This window comes from Hemicordylus capensis, chromosome 12 (genome assembly GCF_027244095.1).
Source record: "Hemicordylus capensis ecotype Gifberg chromosome 12, rHemCap1.1.pri, whole genome shotgun sequence".
NCBI lineage: Eukaryota > Metazoa > Chordata > Lepidosauria > Squamata > Cordylidae > Hemicordylus > Hemicordylus capensis.
The window spans coordinates 20,925,293-20,943,734 of NC_069668.1; the positions used below are offsets into that span (position 1 = coordinate 20,925,293).

At 47.1% G+C, this 18,442-nt stretch overlaps 2 protein-coding genes across 6 annotated transcripts in view; both read left to right on the plus strand.

Annotated features, from left to right (window-relative positions):
- Positions 1-11,709, plus strand: part of CLIP2 (CAP-Gly domain containing linker protein 2) — a 63,277-nt gene extending 51,568 nt beyond the window's left edge. For 3 of the 4 annotated variants that reach the window (XM_053275217.1, XM_053275220.1, XM_053275218.1), the window contains 8 exons: positions 97-1,041; positions 1,392-1,449; positions 2,095-2,178; positions 3,106-3,262; positions 4,491-4,650; positions 6,237-6,422; positions 7,353-7,415; positions 8,576-11,709. In XM_053275217.1, coding sequence (XP_053131192.1) covers positions 97-1,041; positions 1,392-1,449; positions 2,095-2,178; positions 3,106-3,262; positions 4,491-4,650; positions 6,237-6,422; positions 7,353-7,415; positions 8,576-8,587 — 1,665 coding nt within the window. In that variant the 3' untranslated portion in view covers positions 8,588-11,709. The remainder of the gene's footprint in view (positions 1-96; positions 1,042-1,391; positions 1,450-2,094; positions 2,179-3,105; positions 3,263-4,490; positions 4,651-6,236; positions 6,423-7,352; positions 7,416-8,575) is intronic. The other variant, XR_008311830.1, reaches the window with a different exon arrangement.
- A 3,156-nt stretch (positions 11,710-14,865) lies between these two features.
- Positions 14,866-18,442, plus strand: part of GTF2IRD1 (GTF2I repeat domain containing 1) — a 70,772-nt gene continuing 67,195 nt past the window's right edge. For both annotated transcript variants that reach the window (XM_053275356.1, XM_053275358.1), the window contains exons 1-2: positions 14,866-14,951; positions 17,343-17,541. The gene's annotated coding sequence lies outside the window, so the exon portion shown is untranslated. The remainder of the gene's footprint in view (positions 14,952-17,342; positions 17,542-18,442) is intronic.

Genomic DNA, 18,442 nt, shown 5'->3' on the forward strand with positions numbered 1-18,442 from the left:
AAAACCCCATAATGCGTGAATGAGGCCTACAATCAATTGCCGACTACAGAAATGCATGAGCTTCACAGTGTTTTTTCAATTTATAAATCTTCCCAGTTGACCACAGTGGCTGAGAAGTCGAAAATCCTCCAACTAGAGGAAGAACTGACCTTGAGGCGCAGCGAAGTGGAGGAGTTGAGGCAGTGCCTAAAGAACTCCCATCAACCGGAATCTCCAGACCACAGCCTAGGCTTGCAGACAGAAGCCCTCCGCTTACGTGATCAGCTGCTCTCTGCCAACAAGGAGCACCACAAGGAGAGCATCCAGCTGAAGGAGAAGTATGAGAGGACCTGTAAGAAGCACCAGCAGGAGGTCGAGAAGATGAAAACTCTCAATGAGAAATACTCCCAGGAAATTGTTGACCTCAAGCAGAAGGTTCAGCAGGCCACCAACGAGAACATGGGTTTAATGGACAACTGGAAGTCCAAGTTGGATACTTTGGCATCCGACCATCAGAAGTCACTGGAGGATCTCAAAGCTACCTTGAACACAGGTCCAGACACCCAGCACAAGGAGATTGTGGAGCTGAAAGCCGTGGTGGAGAGCATCAAGATGGAGCATCAGTTGGAACTGGAGAACCTCAAAGCCAGGCATGACATTGAGACCGCAGTTCACATTAAAGAGAAGGAGAGCCTCAAGCTGAAGGTACAAGAAGCCAAGGACCAAGTGGAAGAAGCCAACAACAACTGGAAGATGCAGCTGGAAACCAAAACCAACCAGCATCTCCTTGAGCTTCAGGACCTGAAGGATAAGTGCCGTGATGCAAACCTCCGAGTGCACGAGCTGGAGAAGCTCCACAGTGACTACAAGGACCAAGCGCAAGCCATCGCCTTCTTGAAAGAGCAGATTTCGCTGGCCGAGAAGAAGATGTCAGACTACGAGACGCTGCAGAAAACGGAGGCCCAGAGCAAGCAAGAGATCCAGCGGCTGCAAGAGAAAGTTCTTGTGTTGGAGAACAAATTGCAGTCCACGGAGTCTCTCCATCCTTCCCAGCATGCCAATGTATGTATTTCATTGGGGTTAATCTGATAGCGACCGTTATCAGCAACTATTTTTGAACAGGAAGCCATGTCCAAGCAAAGACGCAGATTTAGGCTAGACGTAAAGAGGGGTTTCTCTACTGTAAGAGCTGTTTGACAGTGGGGCACTTTGCCTCATGATGTGGCGGGCTCTCCTTTCAATCAGAGGTTGGATGGCCACATATCAGGGATCCTGTATCAGATTCCTACTCAGAGCTGGGAGGGTGGACTAGAAGGCCCCCGACTCTGTGATTCTAGCCAGAAGACAGTCTTTACAGCTGCCGTTTCTCACAGAACATCTAAAAGCAATATTTATATTTCCATTTGTTTTAGATGATAGAAACCAACGACATTTCAGAAGAAAAGATCAAGATGAAGCAGTCAATGGAAGGTAATGTTGTCTTGAATCTGATCTTCAAAATGGACTTTAGAACTCGACACAGTGGATCCTGTGGTCCAAATTTTGGGTTTGGGTGTTGAGTTTTGCCTTTAAGGAAGAGATTGTTCATTTTCGCTTGACCAAGGGGACTGAAACTAGAAAGGAACTCAGGAATTTAGGATGCATGCCCTCACCTCATGCCCATTTAGGATGCATGCCCTCACAGTGCCCACCAGATGCCCACCAGATGCCTTCTGGGAGGCATCTGGTGGGCACTGTGGGAAACAGGATTTTGGACTAGATAGGCCTTCTTGGGCTTGATCCAGCAGGGCTCTTCTTATGAACTGCCTTATAGCAAGTCAGACCCTTGGTCCATCTAGCTCAGTATGGTCTACCCTGACTGGCAGCGGCTACTGCAAGGTTTCAGTCAGGGGTCTTTCCCAGCCCTACCAAGGATTGAACCTGGGACCTTCTGTGAGCAAAACAGATGCTCTTTCACTGAGCTGCGCCCCCATCTCCAGAGGTGGCATCCATGGGTCTTCCATTCAGGCACTAACCACACCACCACACCAAGACCTCCTTAGCTTCAATGAGGTGGCACTCTTGGGGGCCCTTAGACCATTCTCTGGGACTTGACTCTCTCCTCCCCTTCTAAAGATCTCCAGGACAAATTGAGCAAAAAGGATAAGGAAGTCTCGTCTCTTGTCTCCCAGGCGGACACACTAAGGGCCCAAGTAAGTGGTAAGTTTCCTTAGACCGGTGATGGAGGCTTACGGAATGCGGCGGGTTGCAGAGAGATGCTAGATTTCTGCTTCCAGGAGTGTGGGAGGGGTATGGAAAAGGATTCCGTCTTGGGGAACATAGGAGGCTGCCACATAATGAGTCAGACCCTTGGTCCATCTAGCTCAGGATTGTCTACCCAGACTGGCAGCGTCTTCTCCAAGGTTGCAGGCAGGAGTCTCTCTCAGCCCTATCTTGGAGATGCTGCCAGGGAGGGAACTTGGGACCTAAATGCTCTTCCCAGGGCGGCCGCATCCCCTGAGGGGAATATCTTTCCAGTACTCACACATGTCGCCTCCCATCCAAATGCAAACCAGGGTTGACCCTGCTTAGCAAAGGGGACCATTTGTGCTTGCTACCACTAGTCCAATTTTTAATTACTAGGGATGAGCTTCAAGGGTGCACCTTGTGGAGTCAACTCAGGACGTTTTGTTTCTGGCAGTTACTATAATAGGGCATGAGAAGGAAAATGTTAAAAGTGTGGTGGTGGGTTTTTAACAACGAGTAACAGATTTTGATATGAACTAATTTTATCTCACGTTGCCATCAGTGCTTCCAAAAGGCACCTGTATGGAGCTCTTACTTGGGGGCAAGTCCTGTTGAAATCAGTGGGACTTTCTTGTGAGTCAGTGTGGAGAGGATCATGGCCTGGAATGCCGATTGTAAAGCAGGGTTGCACAACGCCAGCCCTCCTACAGATGCTGGACTACAACAGCCATCATCCCTGACTATTGGTCACAGTGGCAGGGGATGATGGAAGTTGAGGACCAATGTTGCACAGCCCTGCGTGAGAAAGAGAGGTATGCCCCTTTCTGTCCTGCCAAGTGGCCGAAAAAGCCGGGTTCTCTTTCAACTTGAGGTCCTGACTCTCTTGTTACTCTCCACCAGGGCTGGAAAATCGATGTAGAAGTACGGAGAGGAAGGCAGATGCTCTGCTGAAGGAGAAGAAGAGGCTAGAAGCAGAACTGGAAACGGTGTCGCGGAAAACCCACGATGCTTCTGGGCAACTGGTTCTGATCAGTCAAGAATTACTCAAAAAAGAAAGGTGAGTCTCATGGAATCTGTGGGGAGAGCACCACATAGTAGGGATGTGCAGATCGATTCGGATTCGGATTGATTCGACTCAAATCTGGGTAGTTCAAATTTGAATCGAATCTCCCCTTAAAAGGGAAATTTGATTCGGATTTGAAACAAATTTTTGGAATTCAATTTGAATTCGATTCGAGAGCCATTTGGCACCTTTAAAAATTCAGGCCCCCTGACTGATGAAAAAAGGTGCAAAAACAGAGTGAAATCTATTCAAATTTCCAGACCAGATTAGAATCTGATTCAAATTTGAAATGAATTTTTGAAATTTGATTCAAATTCAAATTTTTTAAAAAATGTGCATATCTTTACCTCGCTGTAGTTGACCTCTTCTAATAAATTAGCTATTTATTGCTCACAACTCACTGGGGAAAGCTCAGTCCATACTATAAAAAGCTTAGGGTAGTGCTGTGGGTCCTCAGATGTTATTGGACTTAATAACATTCCTCAGGGAGGAAAGTGTGGTTAGAACAGGGGTAGGCCTCTTTGGCTCTCCAGTTATTGTTGAACTATAAGTCCCATATTCGGAAGCCACAATTTATTGGGAACATAAGAACCTAGGAAGCTGCCTTCTACTGAGTCAGACCATCAGTCCATCTAGCTCAGTATTGGCTACCCAGGCTGGCAGTGGCTTCTCCAAGGCTGCAGGCAGGAGTCTCTCTTAGCCCTATCTTTGAGATGCCGCCAAGGAGGGAACTTGGAACCTTCTGCATGCAAGCAGGCAGATGTTCTTCCCATCCCCATCCCCTGAGGAGAATCTCTTCATGTGCTCACACATGTAGCCTCCCATTCAAATGCAAACCAAGGCAGACCCTGCTTAGCAAAGGGAACAAGTCATGCTTGCTACCACAAGACCAGCTCTCCTCCCCTTATAACTAGAGCTCCCTATTGTGGATAGGAAAAGCCAACAGCTGGATAACCAAGTCGATCTACCCCTGGGTTAGAGTGTTGGATTAGGACCAGAGAGACTCTTGTACAAATCCCCGCTTGGCCATGAAACTTACAGGTGGCTCTGAGCCCATCGCTTCCCTCTCAGGCTCACCTCACAGGGTTGTTGTGTGGATAAACATAACCACGCACACCACTCTGGCCTCCTTGGAGGAAGAGCCGGATATAAATGTACACATAAAGAAAAATAAAATAGGTTCTGAATCTCTTTGTGGCGTTCTCCCCGCTCCCGGCTACAGAAGCCTGAATGAGCTGCGTGCCTTGTTAATGGAGGCCAACCGACACTCGCCTGGGCCCGAGCGAGACTTGAGTCGTGAGGTACACAAAGCTGAATGGCGGATGAAGGAGCAGAAACTGAAAGACGACATCAAAGGCCTGAGGGAAAAGCTAATCATTCTGGTGAGCCTGGGGCTTGTGGAGAGCTTGGGTTACCTTGATATGGATAACCCGGCACTGGGTGGGTGTCCTAGTCTGGACAGGATTTCTCTCCCAAACAACAAACCAGTTCGTTCAGCATCTTTCTGCTGACCCAAGAGTTCATGTTTCCCCGGTTTTCGCAAATCACGGGAAGGTGTAAAGTGCTAATTAGTTGGCTCCGAATTCTTGACCGACTTGGGCAATTCCGAGCTCCATTATAGCCCTTTTCAGGCATTACACTGTACATGTGTACAGGTATCTGTACACATGGACATGTTTGAGTTAATGACTATACATGCATTTGTCTTTAAAATGAACCTGGGTTCACAGAACTCCTCCCATAGTCAGTACAGAAGGGAAGGGTATTACTGTACATATCACTTCTCGGCCTTTTGGCTAAAATCAATGTAGTGTAGTGTATTACTGTACATGGGTTGGGCATGTGTAAATAACTGTATGTGTGTGCACAGCTCTATGTGCATATGCTAGACACATTCGTGTGAATGGGGCTGATGTTTTCGGTTCACACGTTTGATGTAAATACAGACCAGCAGGATTGTAACAAGTAGCTCATTGGTCAATGAAAAAAGGTGGCCCAGATGAATCAACCAGCAGATTTTTTTTAAAAAAATGTTTAATATATATTCTTCCAAAACTTGTGGGTGCCAGCTGCCATCTCTGGATAGGTATCCCTCTTTGTTTTTCACACAGGAGGGAATGCCTCTTCTCTTCTAAAAAGATGCATGCTGTGTGGCACATCATCTAAACAAAGATTTAGCTTTATATGTTTTTTACCTTCAGAGCTATCATTTTATTCCTATGCAAATAGATGCAGAAGTGAGTCAATTGACTACTCTTCATACACTCCATCCATTTTTAACAGGTTTTCTTTCATCAGGGAGAGAATATCTACTGTGTCTGTTACAAGGCAGCATCTGAATTTACTCCCTCCTCTCTGGTCCTTGCTGTGGGACATAATGAATTGTCTACTCCGGGTTTCCAGTGTTGTTGCTCTAGGTTGCAGCACCCTCTAGAGGACAAAGGGTGTGTAAATGCTCACCAAATAGGATCAGCAACAAATCAAATAAGTATATGATATGGGTTCAAAGCACTGCAGATAGATTATTGCTGTAATTCGCACAACAGCCTTCTAAGGTTATTCCTGTGTGGCAAAAAGGATAGCCGAAGCTGAGATTGAGTGGTGTGCTTCAGACCACCAGCGGAAGGGAAATTCGAACTGATGCCTTCCTGATTAGAAGGTCACCCTTTCTGCCCTCCTGTTGATCTATCTGTTTCCCGTTGATCAATCTGCCTGTCAGTCTGTCTGTCTGTCATATTTTTAATATAAAATCTCAGGGCGGTTTACAATTTAACCAAACAACTAAAACCTAAAAAATAATGTAAAAACAAATTAAAATTACCATCCATAAAACTTCAAAACTTTAAAACATCCTAAACTGAAGGCCTGATCAAATGGGTGTGTTTTCAAAAGTTGTTTAGAAACCACCTTGAAAATGAACGAAACCCGCAGCGTGACCCACGTGTGCTCCGAATTGTTTCCTCTGCAGGATAAAGAGAAAGTCGGAACAGATCAGAGGCGCTACTCTCTGATAGATCCGCCATCCGAGTCGGAGGTCCTTCGGCTGCAGCACCGGCTCGTCAGCACCGAGGATGTCCTGAGGAACGCGCTGGAGCAGGGCCAGCAGATGGAGAAGCTCATGGAAGCCATGAGAACCTGTTCTGAAAAAACACAGGTGGGGGAATCCCCAGTGACGCTCTTACCCCTGGACTTCCAGGCCGAAGCCCAGGGCCTCCACACCCTCTGGGGACCTCCAGATCCTCTTTTAGTCTGTCTCAGGTGGTGTGGTCAGCACTGGGCAGCCGCGTGTGGCTGTGATCTGTACCAGGCGCTTTAGAGACGAAGTGGGGAAAGAAATATATGGGGTGGGAGTATGTTAAGATGGGTCTTGAAATGTTTCTGCTCATGCATATTTGCATAAATATACTTACTTTATATTCTCACATTCTTGTTGCTGTTTGTGCCCTCAAAAACCCACATGTTAAAAATGGTGTGTGTGTGTGTGTGTGTGTGTGTGTGTGTGTAGGTGGATGATGCTTAACTTGCAGCGGGTGGGTCTGACTCGGTAGAAGGCAGCTTCCTATGTTCCTATCCCCTAAAAGGAAGATCTTCCAGTGCTCATATGTGGAATCTCCCATTCAAATGCAATCCAGGATGAACCCTGCTTAGCAAAGGGGACAATTCATGCTTGCTACCACTAGTCCATACTGAGCTAGCAGGTCTGACCTTGGCCTAAATATCCCAGTTCTGTTCTGAAATATTAGAAATGGGCCTGAATATTTCAATCCTAGTTTTTTAGATGATTTCAGCTGTGCTAGGTTTGTGTGTGTGTGTGTGTGCGCGCGCACATGCGTGTGTGCAAAAGTCTAATATGGAAAGCATCTGCTTAATTTATGCTTTTAAAAAAAAACACCCAACAACTTGAGGCATTATGGTTTTCATACTGCTCTCCTCTTAATTTTATGTCTGGTTTTTGCATTGCATCTAATTGCTGGTTTTAATGGCGCTGTGTCTATATTTAATGTGTCGCCTAATGTGATGTGCATTCATAAACACTCTAATACAGAATTATTTCCAATTTCTCCCCATTCTCTTCTCATTTTAGACCATTGGAAACTCCGGCTCTGCTAATGGGATCCATCAACAGGATAAATCTCACAAACAGGAGGTTGGTGATTAAAAAAAAAATCCGGACACATGTGGCTTTCCCCCTTAGCGCTGCCGATGGCTGGCTTCTGATGCCAGTGTTGACACATAAATACATATATACCCGAACAGAAGACAGCTCTGAATTTAAGACAACCCCCTTTAAAAATACAGATTAAAATTTATTATTTATTAATTATTTATTTTCACACTTCTATCCTGCTCTTCCTCCAGAATAAATGCAGGTTATACTAGTAATGACCGCAAGGGGAAAATACTCTGAATTTAAGATGTCCCCCCCACAACCCCCACTCCAAATTTCTAACATCAAAGAATTTGGGGGGAAACAGAATATTAGGTTCAGGTAAATATGGTATATGAACAAATGCCTGACGAGATGTAATAAAACTAGTTCCTTTCCTGGGTGTTTTTCATATTGATTTAAACTTCTCCCAGTTAAAATGGGAAGATGAGCCATGAAACTCACTGGGTGACTCTGGGCCAGCCCTTTATCTCTCAGCCTAGCCTACCTCACAGGGTTGTTGTGAAGATAAAAAGCAACCATATACACGACTTTGAGCTCCTTGGAGGAAGAGTGGATAGAAATGTAAACATAAAAGAAAATAAATACCTTGCCAGATGAAGGTGTCATACACCCCAAACCTGTGTTCTGATATATGATTCTGATTTGGGGATAGGCCCATAGCTCAGCAGTACAGTTTCTACCTTGCATTTATAAAGTATCCAGGTAGGACTGGGAAAAACTCTGGCCCTGGAGAGCTGCTGCCGGTCAGAGCCGGCGATATCGAGCTAGATGACTCAAGGGTCTGATTCAGTAAAAGGCAGCTTTATATATTCCTGATATTTGGAGATAGACTATAGAAGGTCCTTGGTATCCCTGGTATCTCCAGGCAGGACTGGGAAAGACTCACCTGTAGACCTGGAAAGATGCTACCAGTCAGAGTAGACAATTCTGAGTTAAGTGGACCAAGGGTCTGACTCAGTAGATGGCAGCTTCCTATGCCCAATGGGCTTTCCAGGGAAAGAAAATAGTTCTGGGGAAAGCCATAAAACTGCGTTTTAGTCATTTTGATTAATTTCATTTCATTTATAAAATTAAAATTATTTAAATATTTAATTACGAAAGCGGCTGTCCTCATAACCTGTTCCCATTTCCCGCAGGAGAAGCTCTGATGAAGGTGAACAGGACTCAGTGACGTTGGGGTCTGCTCTTGAGAACGGCCAGGACCAGAGACGCCTCCCTGCACCCTTCCTCCCAGCTTTAATGCCACCTAAAGGCAACTGACCAGTATTTCTGCTCTACGAACACTACAGTGCCCATATAGCGGGTTTTCGCGGACATAGACAGGACAGTCCTTCCCTAGCGCTTCACGGTTTTCCAACCTGGGCCTCGATCCCGAAGAAACAGGACAGCCGTCATGTCTTTGTGTTTTGAATCTTTCCCTCCAGTATTGCACCATTCGAGGACTTTGGTGTTGGTACGAGTCATCGCTACGCCATCCTGCCTCGGCTGACGACGGTGTCTCGTCCCAGCGGCCTTTGGGGACGGCGATCTCGTGGGAATCCCTGAGATGCTCTGAGTGGCTTACGGATTGGTGTGTCGTGCTTCATCCTTCCCCCGTGCATCCTCCCAACAGAAGCTCCTCCTTCCCTGTCTGCACCCAGCGCTTCTCCAAAAAAGCCACGGTCCTGTTGACCGCCGGGGCCGATGCACACTGAGTGGATCTGATTGTATAATGTGGGATACAATTCCCCCGCCCTGGTTCTCTAACTTATTTTAACTTAACTTCGTAACTGTTGAGTCCTTGGTGGTTTGGAGTTGACAGAACCGTGGTGGACTTTTGCGGATGCCCATACCCCTTCGCCCGGGGCCTCTTGTTTATCCGGAGCTCTCTTTACTTTGACTCATCTATGCCAAGGTCTGTAACAGAAACAGGGGTTGACATTTGGTTGTGCTGAAGCTACGTACGTACCCAGCCAAACTCTGTGTGTGGCATTAAAACAACCTGCATTCTGGGTCAAGGATTAGAACAGTTTTGGGCAGCTGCTGGTCTAACGATGTAGGTTCCATCACATCATGGCCAGTGCTTTGGACGGCCACAAACGACAGGGCTGAATTTTGGAAATGGGAGAAGAGCCTGTGGGCTGATTAAGAGCCAAGACCCACACTCAGGCTTGGTTTGTGATTCGTTCACCGTCCCCATAATTTCCACACACCGCAACACTTCCCTTCCAACCAGTGGCAGAAAAAGCTCATATTGGAGCCAGCCCCTGAGTCGTATTGGACCAGTGGCTGCTGTTCCCCCTTTTCAATATCCAATTTTGGTTTTCTGGGCACACCACCGGCCACTGAATGGGTTTCTTCTTCTCCGTTTTGATCCATATCCTTGTTCTAGATTATTGGCTGTAATGCGATCAAATGGCTTTTGCAGGACTAACCTCCCCTAAACTCTGGATTTCCACACAACCACTTCATGGCCACGATCCTACTTCAATACTCTTGATGTGGAGAGAAGTCTGAGAGATCGTTTCTTCCTAGCTGGTGTTGATCTGGGATTGTACCAATGATAAAAGCTTTACCAATGACCTCTAGTATTGGGTGGGGTGGGGGAACCCATCACCACCACCACCCTGACTTTGTTTACTTCTCCTGAAATTTGCCAGCCATTTTGGCACAGCGGCCAATAATCAGAGTGTTGGGCAACTTGCAAGGAGTCAGCTGGAAAACACAGCAAAGCTGTGAAGCAGTAACAAGGGGTGAATGGATAGCTGACGTAGGTTTCTTGGGAAATTATGAAGGTGATGGCCATCGGACGTTCTCTTGGCTTTGTCCCAGGGTAGACAAGAACCTGACTGAGATGGCAGGAACAGGGAAGCAAGTGGGGAATAATTTGGATTTTTGAATCTCAGGCAATAGTGACGTGCCAGGTCTCTGTTTGGTCCCTCCATTTTGACGGACTGCATCAATTTTAAGGATGGACAGAAGCAACCTGCCCACCACTGGTACTCCTCTGCCGTCTTGGTCTGCAATGATAGAAATTAATCACTATGCTTTTCAACAGATTTAGCTATACGGTCTCCTGATATTTGGGAAGTCAAAGGTGACTACCACCTCCACGAAATGCTGAAAATCCAGGCCACCTCTGGTCTTCTAAACAGTGGGTTCTAACCCCCTGGTAACCTTCGGTTTTTCCTTATTCCTTTTGAGAGAGGAGTTGTCTACCATGCCTTCTCCATCAATGCACGCATATTGCTATCGGAATTTTTCTACTGTAAGGATTAAGAGCAGATGGATAGGCTAGTGTTGTTTTGTAGCCTTCCCAGGGGATCAGAGCAGGATGGATTTTCATTCAGAAGCAGTGGTGCCCTTTCTGATCATGTTTTCATGAACATGTCCTCTTCGCCAGCCGGGAAAGGCGGGGCCTCAATAAAGTTGGTTGGTGCGTCAAACCTAGAAACGGGATTTAAATGTTTTCCAGCTGTTGTTTCCGGAGGAAGGCTTAGGGATCACCTGCAGAAAAGAACAACAATTTGGTGGTGGTTGGGACCACCCAATATCTAGGAGACCAAGCCGCCATCTTGGTGGGGATCAAGAGTGTTACGGACAGTTGCCTGCATGGTGAGAGGTTTAGGTGTCTCCTCTAAGTTGAGGCGCCATGGTACAACATAGAAGGCCCAAACTCATTTGGCTGTCGGTGGCAAAACCATTTCTCCCACATCGTCCCATATCCCCAGCAAATATGCATGTTGGTTTCACATGATAATGCGATCAAGGTAACACCAACACAACAGTCGACAGGAAGAATCCATTGCTCCATTGTTAACAGCTGCTTTCTAGCAGTTCCGCACTTAACCTCGTATGGATCTATTAATCTACTAAAGATCAAGCCAGTCCATGGTTTAGGACTCCTGTACAGGACCAGAATCAAGCCAATACTAGGTGTAAAATAAGTTTAAAGAAAGGATAACCTTTTATCCATGTGGTATGTATTTAAATTTTGTAGTTTAGTCACTTTTGGGGCTACCAAATTTTGTTAGATAAAGAATTGGTTTGACAGCTAATGTCTATTTTGTTATTGCCTTAACTAACCTTCCTTTCTTTCTTTCTTTCTTTCTTTCTTTCTTTCTTTCTTTCTTTCTTTCTTTCTTTTCCTCCGTACAAAAGATTTACAGATGGGCGTCTACTATGTGTAACTACTTCTATAGATTATGTATCCATGTATCATAGGCCCCGAGGCTGGCTTGCTAAAGTGTGATGCGCTCATACTAAACCAATAAACTTGTGACAGAAGAGACGCACCGTGTTTTTCTCTTGACTTGAAAGAGGCCTGGTCGGCCTCACAAAATTGGGTGGGGCTTCAAATGCATTTGAGGATGGTTCTCTGTTTTGAAATGCATTTACGTTTTGCTTCCCCCCTGAAGAATCAGGGCTTAACTCCAGCATTTCCAGCACTTAGCTCCAGTTTCCAGTATTTCCGGTTATAACATTATTTAGAGAAAGCAGATTCACATGCCTAGTTAGAGAAAGTAGATTCACATGCCTAACTGAGAATAGTCACTTCTCTGCCATGATGCGTATTTCCTTTGAAACTCATCTTTCTCTATCAAGGGGAGGAAAAAAAACCCTCCTTTAGGCCCCGACGTTCTGATCATCATATTGTTAGAATTTTCTGATTACTAATATTCCTCAGAAGCCAAAGTTTAGCTATGGGGTGGTTGGGTCCTGACCAGCTGCTTGCTCACTGCCCAGAAAATGCAGCACATGTTCCAGAAATCAAGTTAACATTTTTGTTTGGGTTACGTTTTGGATAGGCTAGAAGAGCTAATCTTAAAAAGTCTAAAACCTATTAAAGAATCCTTTAAGAATATCTTGGGCTTGACATGACCCTAACCTACCACTAGGTGTCACTATGGCCCTTAACCAAAAAGAGAGAATAAAACACAGACTCCCACCTGTCAGCCAGGATCAAGGCACCATTCCTGCATCCTCCCTGTGTCTATGGAGGATGACTTCTGAGATCCGAGAATCTGTTTTTGCCAGGACATTTTTCACACCCAGCTTTTAGTTTGCATCTCCTTGGAATGGAGGTAAGTGTTTATTAGTATTTATTATTTTTTTAAAATATATATTTACATGTTATCTCCCGCTCTTCCTCCAAGGAGCCCAGAGTGGTGTCCTACATACTTAGGTTTCTTCTCACAACAACCCTGTGAAGTAGGTTAGGTGTTCACATATCGGGTGACAAAATCCTCTTCAAACTCACAGTAAAGTCTCGCAGAAAACAAACAGCGAAGCCTGTGCAGACGTGGTCCATATAGCTCAATATTGTCTCTACACACACTGGCAGCGGCTTCTCCCAGGTTGCAGGCAGGAGTCTCTCTCAGCCCTCTCTTGGAGATGCTGCCAGGGAGGGATCTTGGAACCTAGATGCTCCTCCCAGAGTGGCTTCATCCCCTGAGGGGAATATCTTCCAGTGCTCACATGTAGTCTCCCATTCAAATGCAACTAGGGTGGACCCTGCTTAGCTAAGGGGACAAGTCATGCTTGCTACCACAAGACCAGCTCTCCTCTTATGTTCAGAAGATAAACGTAATCCAGAGAGAATACAAATCTCTGATAGTCATATATTTGAATTACAGATGCCAACAAAAACCACTCTTTGTCTCAAGACGTCATTCCAATCTTCAGGATCTACATAAAAGTCCATACCTGCCCCCTTGAACCAATGGTCTGTACCTGCTTCTGGTTTGTGGACCCCAGAGTTCTAGTTCGACGCAGAATAGATCCCATTAGACTGAGACCTGCCCTCTCTGTTATGGTACATCAGCACGATTCCCCCAAACCTGTTTATGGGGCTTTTGTCCCTGGCAAAGCAAGACGGAGGCTTTGTGAGGGGTGTACAAGACAGAGGCAGCATTGCACTTTTGCTAGGGGAAGAAAATGATTTAAACCGTTTGAAGTATTAATTAAAAAGAATTATGCAGAGGATGAAGGAGCCGATGATGTGTTCTTTTGCATCTCAATAAGGCATCGGGATTACAAATAGCCAGGGGAGGAAATGCAGAGTGTGTGAAAGGAGAGGAGGGGAGAGGGAGAGAAATAGGGGAAACTTCAGCCGGCTGCTGTGTGGCCATTTGTGGGATTGCCTCAATCCGTGAGATCCATGGGATACTAGAGGCCTGTAATATGGCTTCTGCCCGCTGGGCAACTCCCACAGAGATTGAGACGCAAAGGGTTCTTTCTTTCCCAAGGCCAAGCGGGGCTTTGGTAGGGCCCGCCCCTTCTGCGCCCCATCCAATCACGAGGAGGCACAGGCAAAAGCAGGAAAGACTCCGAGGGGTATGCCCCCCCCGAATATTTCCTGTCCCCCCCCATCTGTAAGACTTGGAACTTGACAGCAGTGCCGGATAATGCAGGCCAGGTATGTGATGGTCTTATGGTTGCATGGATTGTTTTAAAAGGCCTCTGTTGTTTAAAGAAGTCTCTGCCACTCACTCCTTTACCCCACAGCCGGGCGGGCGAGGAGCCGCCCCCAGGCTCCCAGGAGCCAGGCGGCGAGGGGAATCCCTCCAGCCTCCCAGGATGCCAGACCAATTCCAGAGCTTCCTTCCTGCCCAGAAACTGGGCTGGGTGAAGTTATGGGTGCAGCGGGGTGCAGAGTCCTCTCCCTGAAAATTCCAGCTGGCCTGCTACTGACCACTCTCCCACAACACAGTCTTAGACAGAAAGCCTAGAAAGCAGACAGGCAGGTTTGCGCTAAACCCAAAAGACAGTATTTTCTCGGAGGAATCTGGCCTGCTTTCTGAATAAGCTCGAGCATATAAAGCAAGCTTCATGGATATGGTAAATAAACTAACAACAGGCATCACCACACCTCTCTAAGTTTCTAACAGGCAGAAAAATCCTCGCTCCCCTAAGAATGTTCTTTGCTGCCCCTTTGCTCCCCCCAACTAGTTGTTCTAGAGCAGGGCCTGCTCAACTTTGGCCCCCCCAACAGTTTTTGAACTACAACTCCCATAATCCCTAGCCACAGTGGCCAGTAGCCAGGGACTAAGGGAGCTGTAGGCCAACATCTGAAGGAGGGCCAAACTTGAGCAGCCCTGTTCTATTAATTAAATAATAATTTATATTAAATTAAATTTAATATAAATTATATACCACCTGAAATTATATACCACCAATTAAATTTAAATACCACCTGACTCTAGGGGGATGCGTGCAGATGTGGCAAGCCATGCCTCCGCTGAAGCACCTGACTGGGCAGTGGGGATTCCATATGCAGAAAGGGAGGAGGGGCCTGTGAGAGCAGAAGCCACATGGTGATTGGGCAGTGGGGATTCCATATGCAGATAGGGAGTGGTGGTGATTGGGCAGTGGGGATTCCATATGCAGATAAGGTGGAGGGGCCTGCAATGGTTAATTAAGGAATGTAGCTGCTACTGGTCAGAAGAGGTTCTGTCAGCGGCCTGAGGGGAAAAAGAGGCCAGAGGTCAACCGCTGCTGGGTCCTGTGGGGAGGAGCAGGGGCCTGGCTCAGGTGAGGGTAGGGAGGTCTCTGAGGCAGCAACTTTATTATTATTATTTCTTATTTTCCATTTTTCCATCCCACTCTTCCTCCAAGGAGCCCAGAGGGCGGTGTACTACCTACTTAGGTTTCTCCTCACAACAACAACCTTGTGAAGTAGGCTAGGCTGAGAGAGAGAAGCGACTGGCCCAGAGTCACCCAGCTAGTCTCATGAGGCTGAAGGGGGATTTGAACTCGGGTCTCTCCGGTCCTAGTCCAGCACTCTAACCACTACAGCATGCTGGCTCTCAATGCTGCCGCCACGAGCAAGAGGGGCGAGGGGGGTGGAAGCCATGGGGTGGAGGAGGATCCGGAGTGGGGCTCAGGTGAGGATGGGGAGGTCTCTGTGGTGAGGGAGGCTGAGGGGGGCCCAACTCCAAGCGCAGATGCTCTGTGCCCAGGCCCACTCGTTGTTATTATTTCTTGTTTACACAGTCAGACAGGTGTTATTGACTGGTTTGTTTTTTATTAATTATTATTATTATTATAGTTATAATATTATTATATATTATATATTAATTATATTATATTTATATTATATACTATTATATTGCCCAACGAGACAGAGGGCCTGACTGGTGCCCGACGAGACAGAGAACTCAAAATTCGATACCACGGGGTGATAATTTTTAAAACGGGAAAAAATGTTCTTAACAGTATATGGATGGGAAACAGGCAAGCCTAAGCCATAGATAGTTTGATGCCCTGTCGTGGTACCCCACAAATCCATCGCACCCTCAAATCCAAATGTTATGACTCATGGGAATCTGGAGTGGGGGCAAAGGGTGCAGTTAGGGTTACTGGGGTTTACTCCCAGGTAAGTGGGTATAGTAACATAGGACATAGGAAACTGCCATATACTGAGTCAGACCATTGGTCTATCGAGCTCAGTATTGTCTTCACAGACTGGCAGCAGCTTCTCCAAGGTTCCAGGCAGGAATCTCTCTCAGCCCTATCTTGGAGATGCTGCCAGGGAGGGAACTTGGAACCGAGATGCTCTTCCCAGAGCGGCTCCATCATCCCCTGAGGGGAAGATCTTGCAGTGCTCACACTTCTAGTCTCCCATTCATATGCAACCAGGGCAGAGCCTGCTTTGCTATGGGGACAAGTCATGTTTGCTACCACAAGATCACAGCTTTTGCCGGCCTGCCCCTGCCCCCCAGAAAAACGTCAAGCGGATGTCCATGAGGTTTGCCTTTGATAGGTGGGGCATTATTTCTAAGATGCAAGCCCTACTGGGAAGAAGTTTGTCTTCTGACATCCATCAGACGACGGATACTACAAATATATTAAACCACTGTTCAACCAAAGTTCCCAAAGCGGTTTGCAGAGACATAAAGAAAGAAGCAAAATGGCTCCCAGTCCCTGCCCCCAGAGGGTTCACTTCACAATCTGGAAACCAGCCACAGCCACTGGAGGGATGCTGTGCTAGGGGATGGATAGGACCAGTTGCTCTCCGTGCTGCTCAATCAAGAGAATCACCACTTTCAAAAGGGGCCACTTTGCTCAGTCAGCAGGGGACCACAAACAGCCAGCACATTGAAAACGGTGAGCTTTAGGAACACAGGAAGCTGCCTCCTACTGAGTCAGGCCATTGGTCCATCTAGCTCAGGATTGTCTACCAAGACTGGCAGCGGCTTCTCCAGGTTGCAGGCAGGAGTCTCTCTCAGCCCTCTCTTGGAGATGCTGCCAGGGAGGGGACTTGGGACTTTCTGCAGGCAAGCATGCAAATGCTCTTCCCAGAGTAGCCCCACATCCCCTAAAGGGAATATTTTACATATGTAGTCTCCCATTAAAATGCAAACCAAGGTGGACCCTGCTTAGCCAAGGGGACAACTGGTGTTTGCTACCACAAGACCAGCTCTTCTCTCAGCTTTAATGGCACCATGTTTGTGGTTGATTTATTTAACAGCGCATCTTCCAATATCCTAAAAATATTGCAATCAGACGCCAACACATCTCTTGCTTCTGATTACGCTTTCGGGCTCCCGCTTTCCTTACAAGATCTGAGGGTTATTTGTTTTTCTCTTTGGAGGTTTTCAAAAACAGCGGCTGGGAACGGGCGTTCTGTCATCTTCGAACCTGGGAGTTCTCGTCGCCTTTCCTTTTGCTTTGCAGCTTATCATTTAGAGGAGGAGGTGGGGGCGTTTCCCCTGGACACCCTCCCCTCCTGTATTTTAAAAATTAATTTTTTTTAACCCACCATGAGAGCGAGGCCTAACAGTAATTTTCTGCTTGCTTAAGCAAGGGATTGCAGTGACTTGGCATTTTGGAGGAGACGTTCCCTACCCCCCGCAACACCCCCAGCAACGCCACAGTCAATCTGTGCCCAAGGATAGCATGATCTTGATTTATTTTTAATAGGGCTGGCAAGCAACGTTCTTCAATCTTAAAATCCAATTAAATTAAGAGCGAGGCTAACTGGACGTCCCCCAAACAGATCACTTCTGAAGGCCACTTCTGAACGCCCAGGTGTATTTTCGTCTGCGTGGACGGGCAGAGAGGTGTCAGAGACTTGGAGGGGCGGTTTCTGTGTCTGCCCTGGCTGCAGCCGAGGGTACAGGTAAGGAGAGCACTGCTAATTATTATGGTCTGGAGACGCAGAGTTAAAGTTCTAAATGAAGTAGAAGAGTCCTTGGCAGCATCTCTAGAAAGAGCTGAGAGAGACTCCGGCCTGCAACCTTGGAGAGGCTGCTGCCAGTTTGGGTTGACAATCCTGAGCTAGAGGGACCAACGGTCTGACTTAGTATATGGCAGCTCCCTATGTTCCTGCTATGCCTGCAAAACAGGCAGCCTTCCTATGGGAGGAAAACTGGTCTTAGAGAGAGGAAAAGCTGGTCTTGTGGTAGCAAGCATGACTGGTCCCCTTAGCTAAGCAGGGTTCGCCCTGGTTGCATATGAATGGGAGACTAGAAGTGTGAGCACTACAAGATATTCCTCTTCAGGGGATAATGGGGCCACTTAGGGAACAGCATCAAGATTCCAAGTTCCCTCCCTGGCAGCATCTTAGCTAAGCAGGCTCCGTCCTGGTTGCATATCAAAGGGAGACTAGAAGTGTGAGCACTGGAAGAGATTCCCCTCTTAGGGGATGGATCCCCCACTCTGGGAAGAGCAGAAGGCTCCAAGTTCCCTCCCTGGCAGCATCTCCAAGATAGGGCTGGGAGAGATTCCTGCCTGCAACCTGGGAGAAGCCGCTGCCAGTCTGGGAAGACAACACTGAGCTAGCTAGACCAAGGGTCTGACTCAGTATATGGCCGCTTCCTATGTTCCTGATGCTGGGAGCTCTTCCTTCCTGCTGCTCCTACAAAGCGGGCAGCCTGCTCCTGCAGCTGGAAGCTCTCCCGCCCTGTCCCGCCCCTTCTGCTCGTCCGCCGTTCGCCCTGCGCTGACAACTGCGGCCACTTCCCTCCTCTTCTGCCCGCCTCCAGCATGCCCTGGCTGTCTGGCCGCCCCCACCAGCCCGG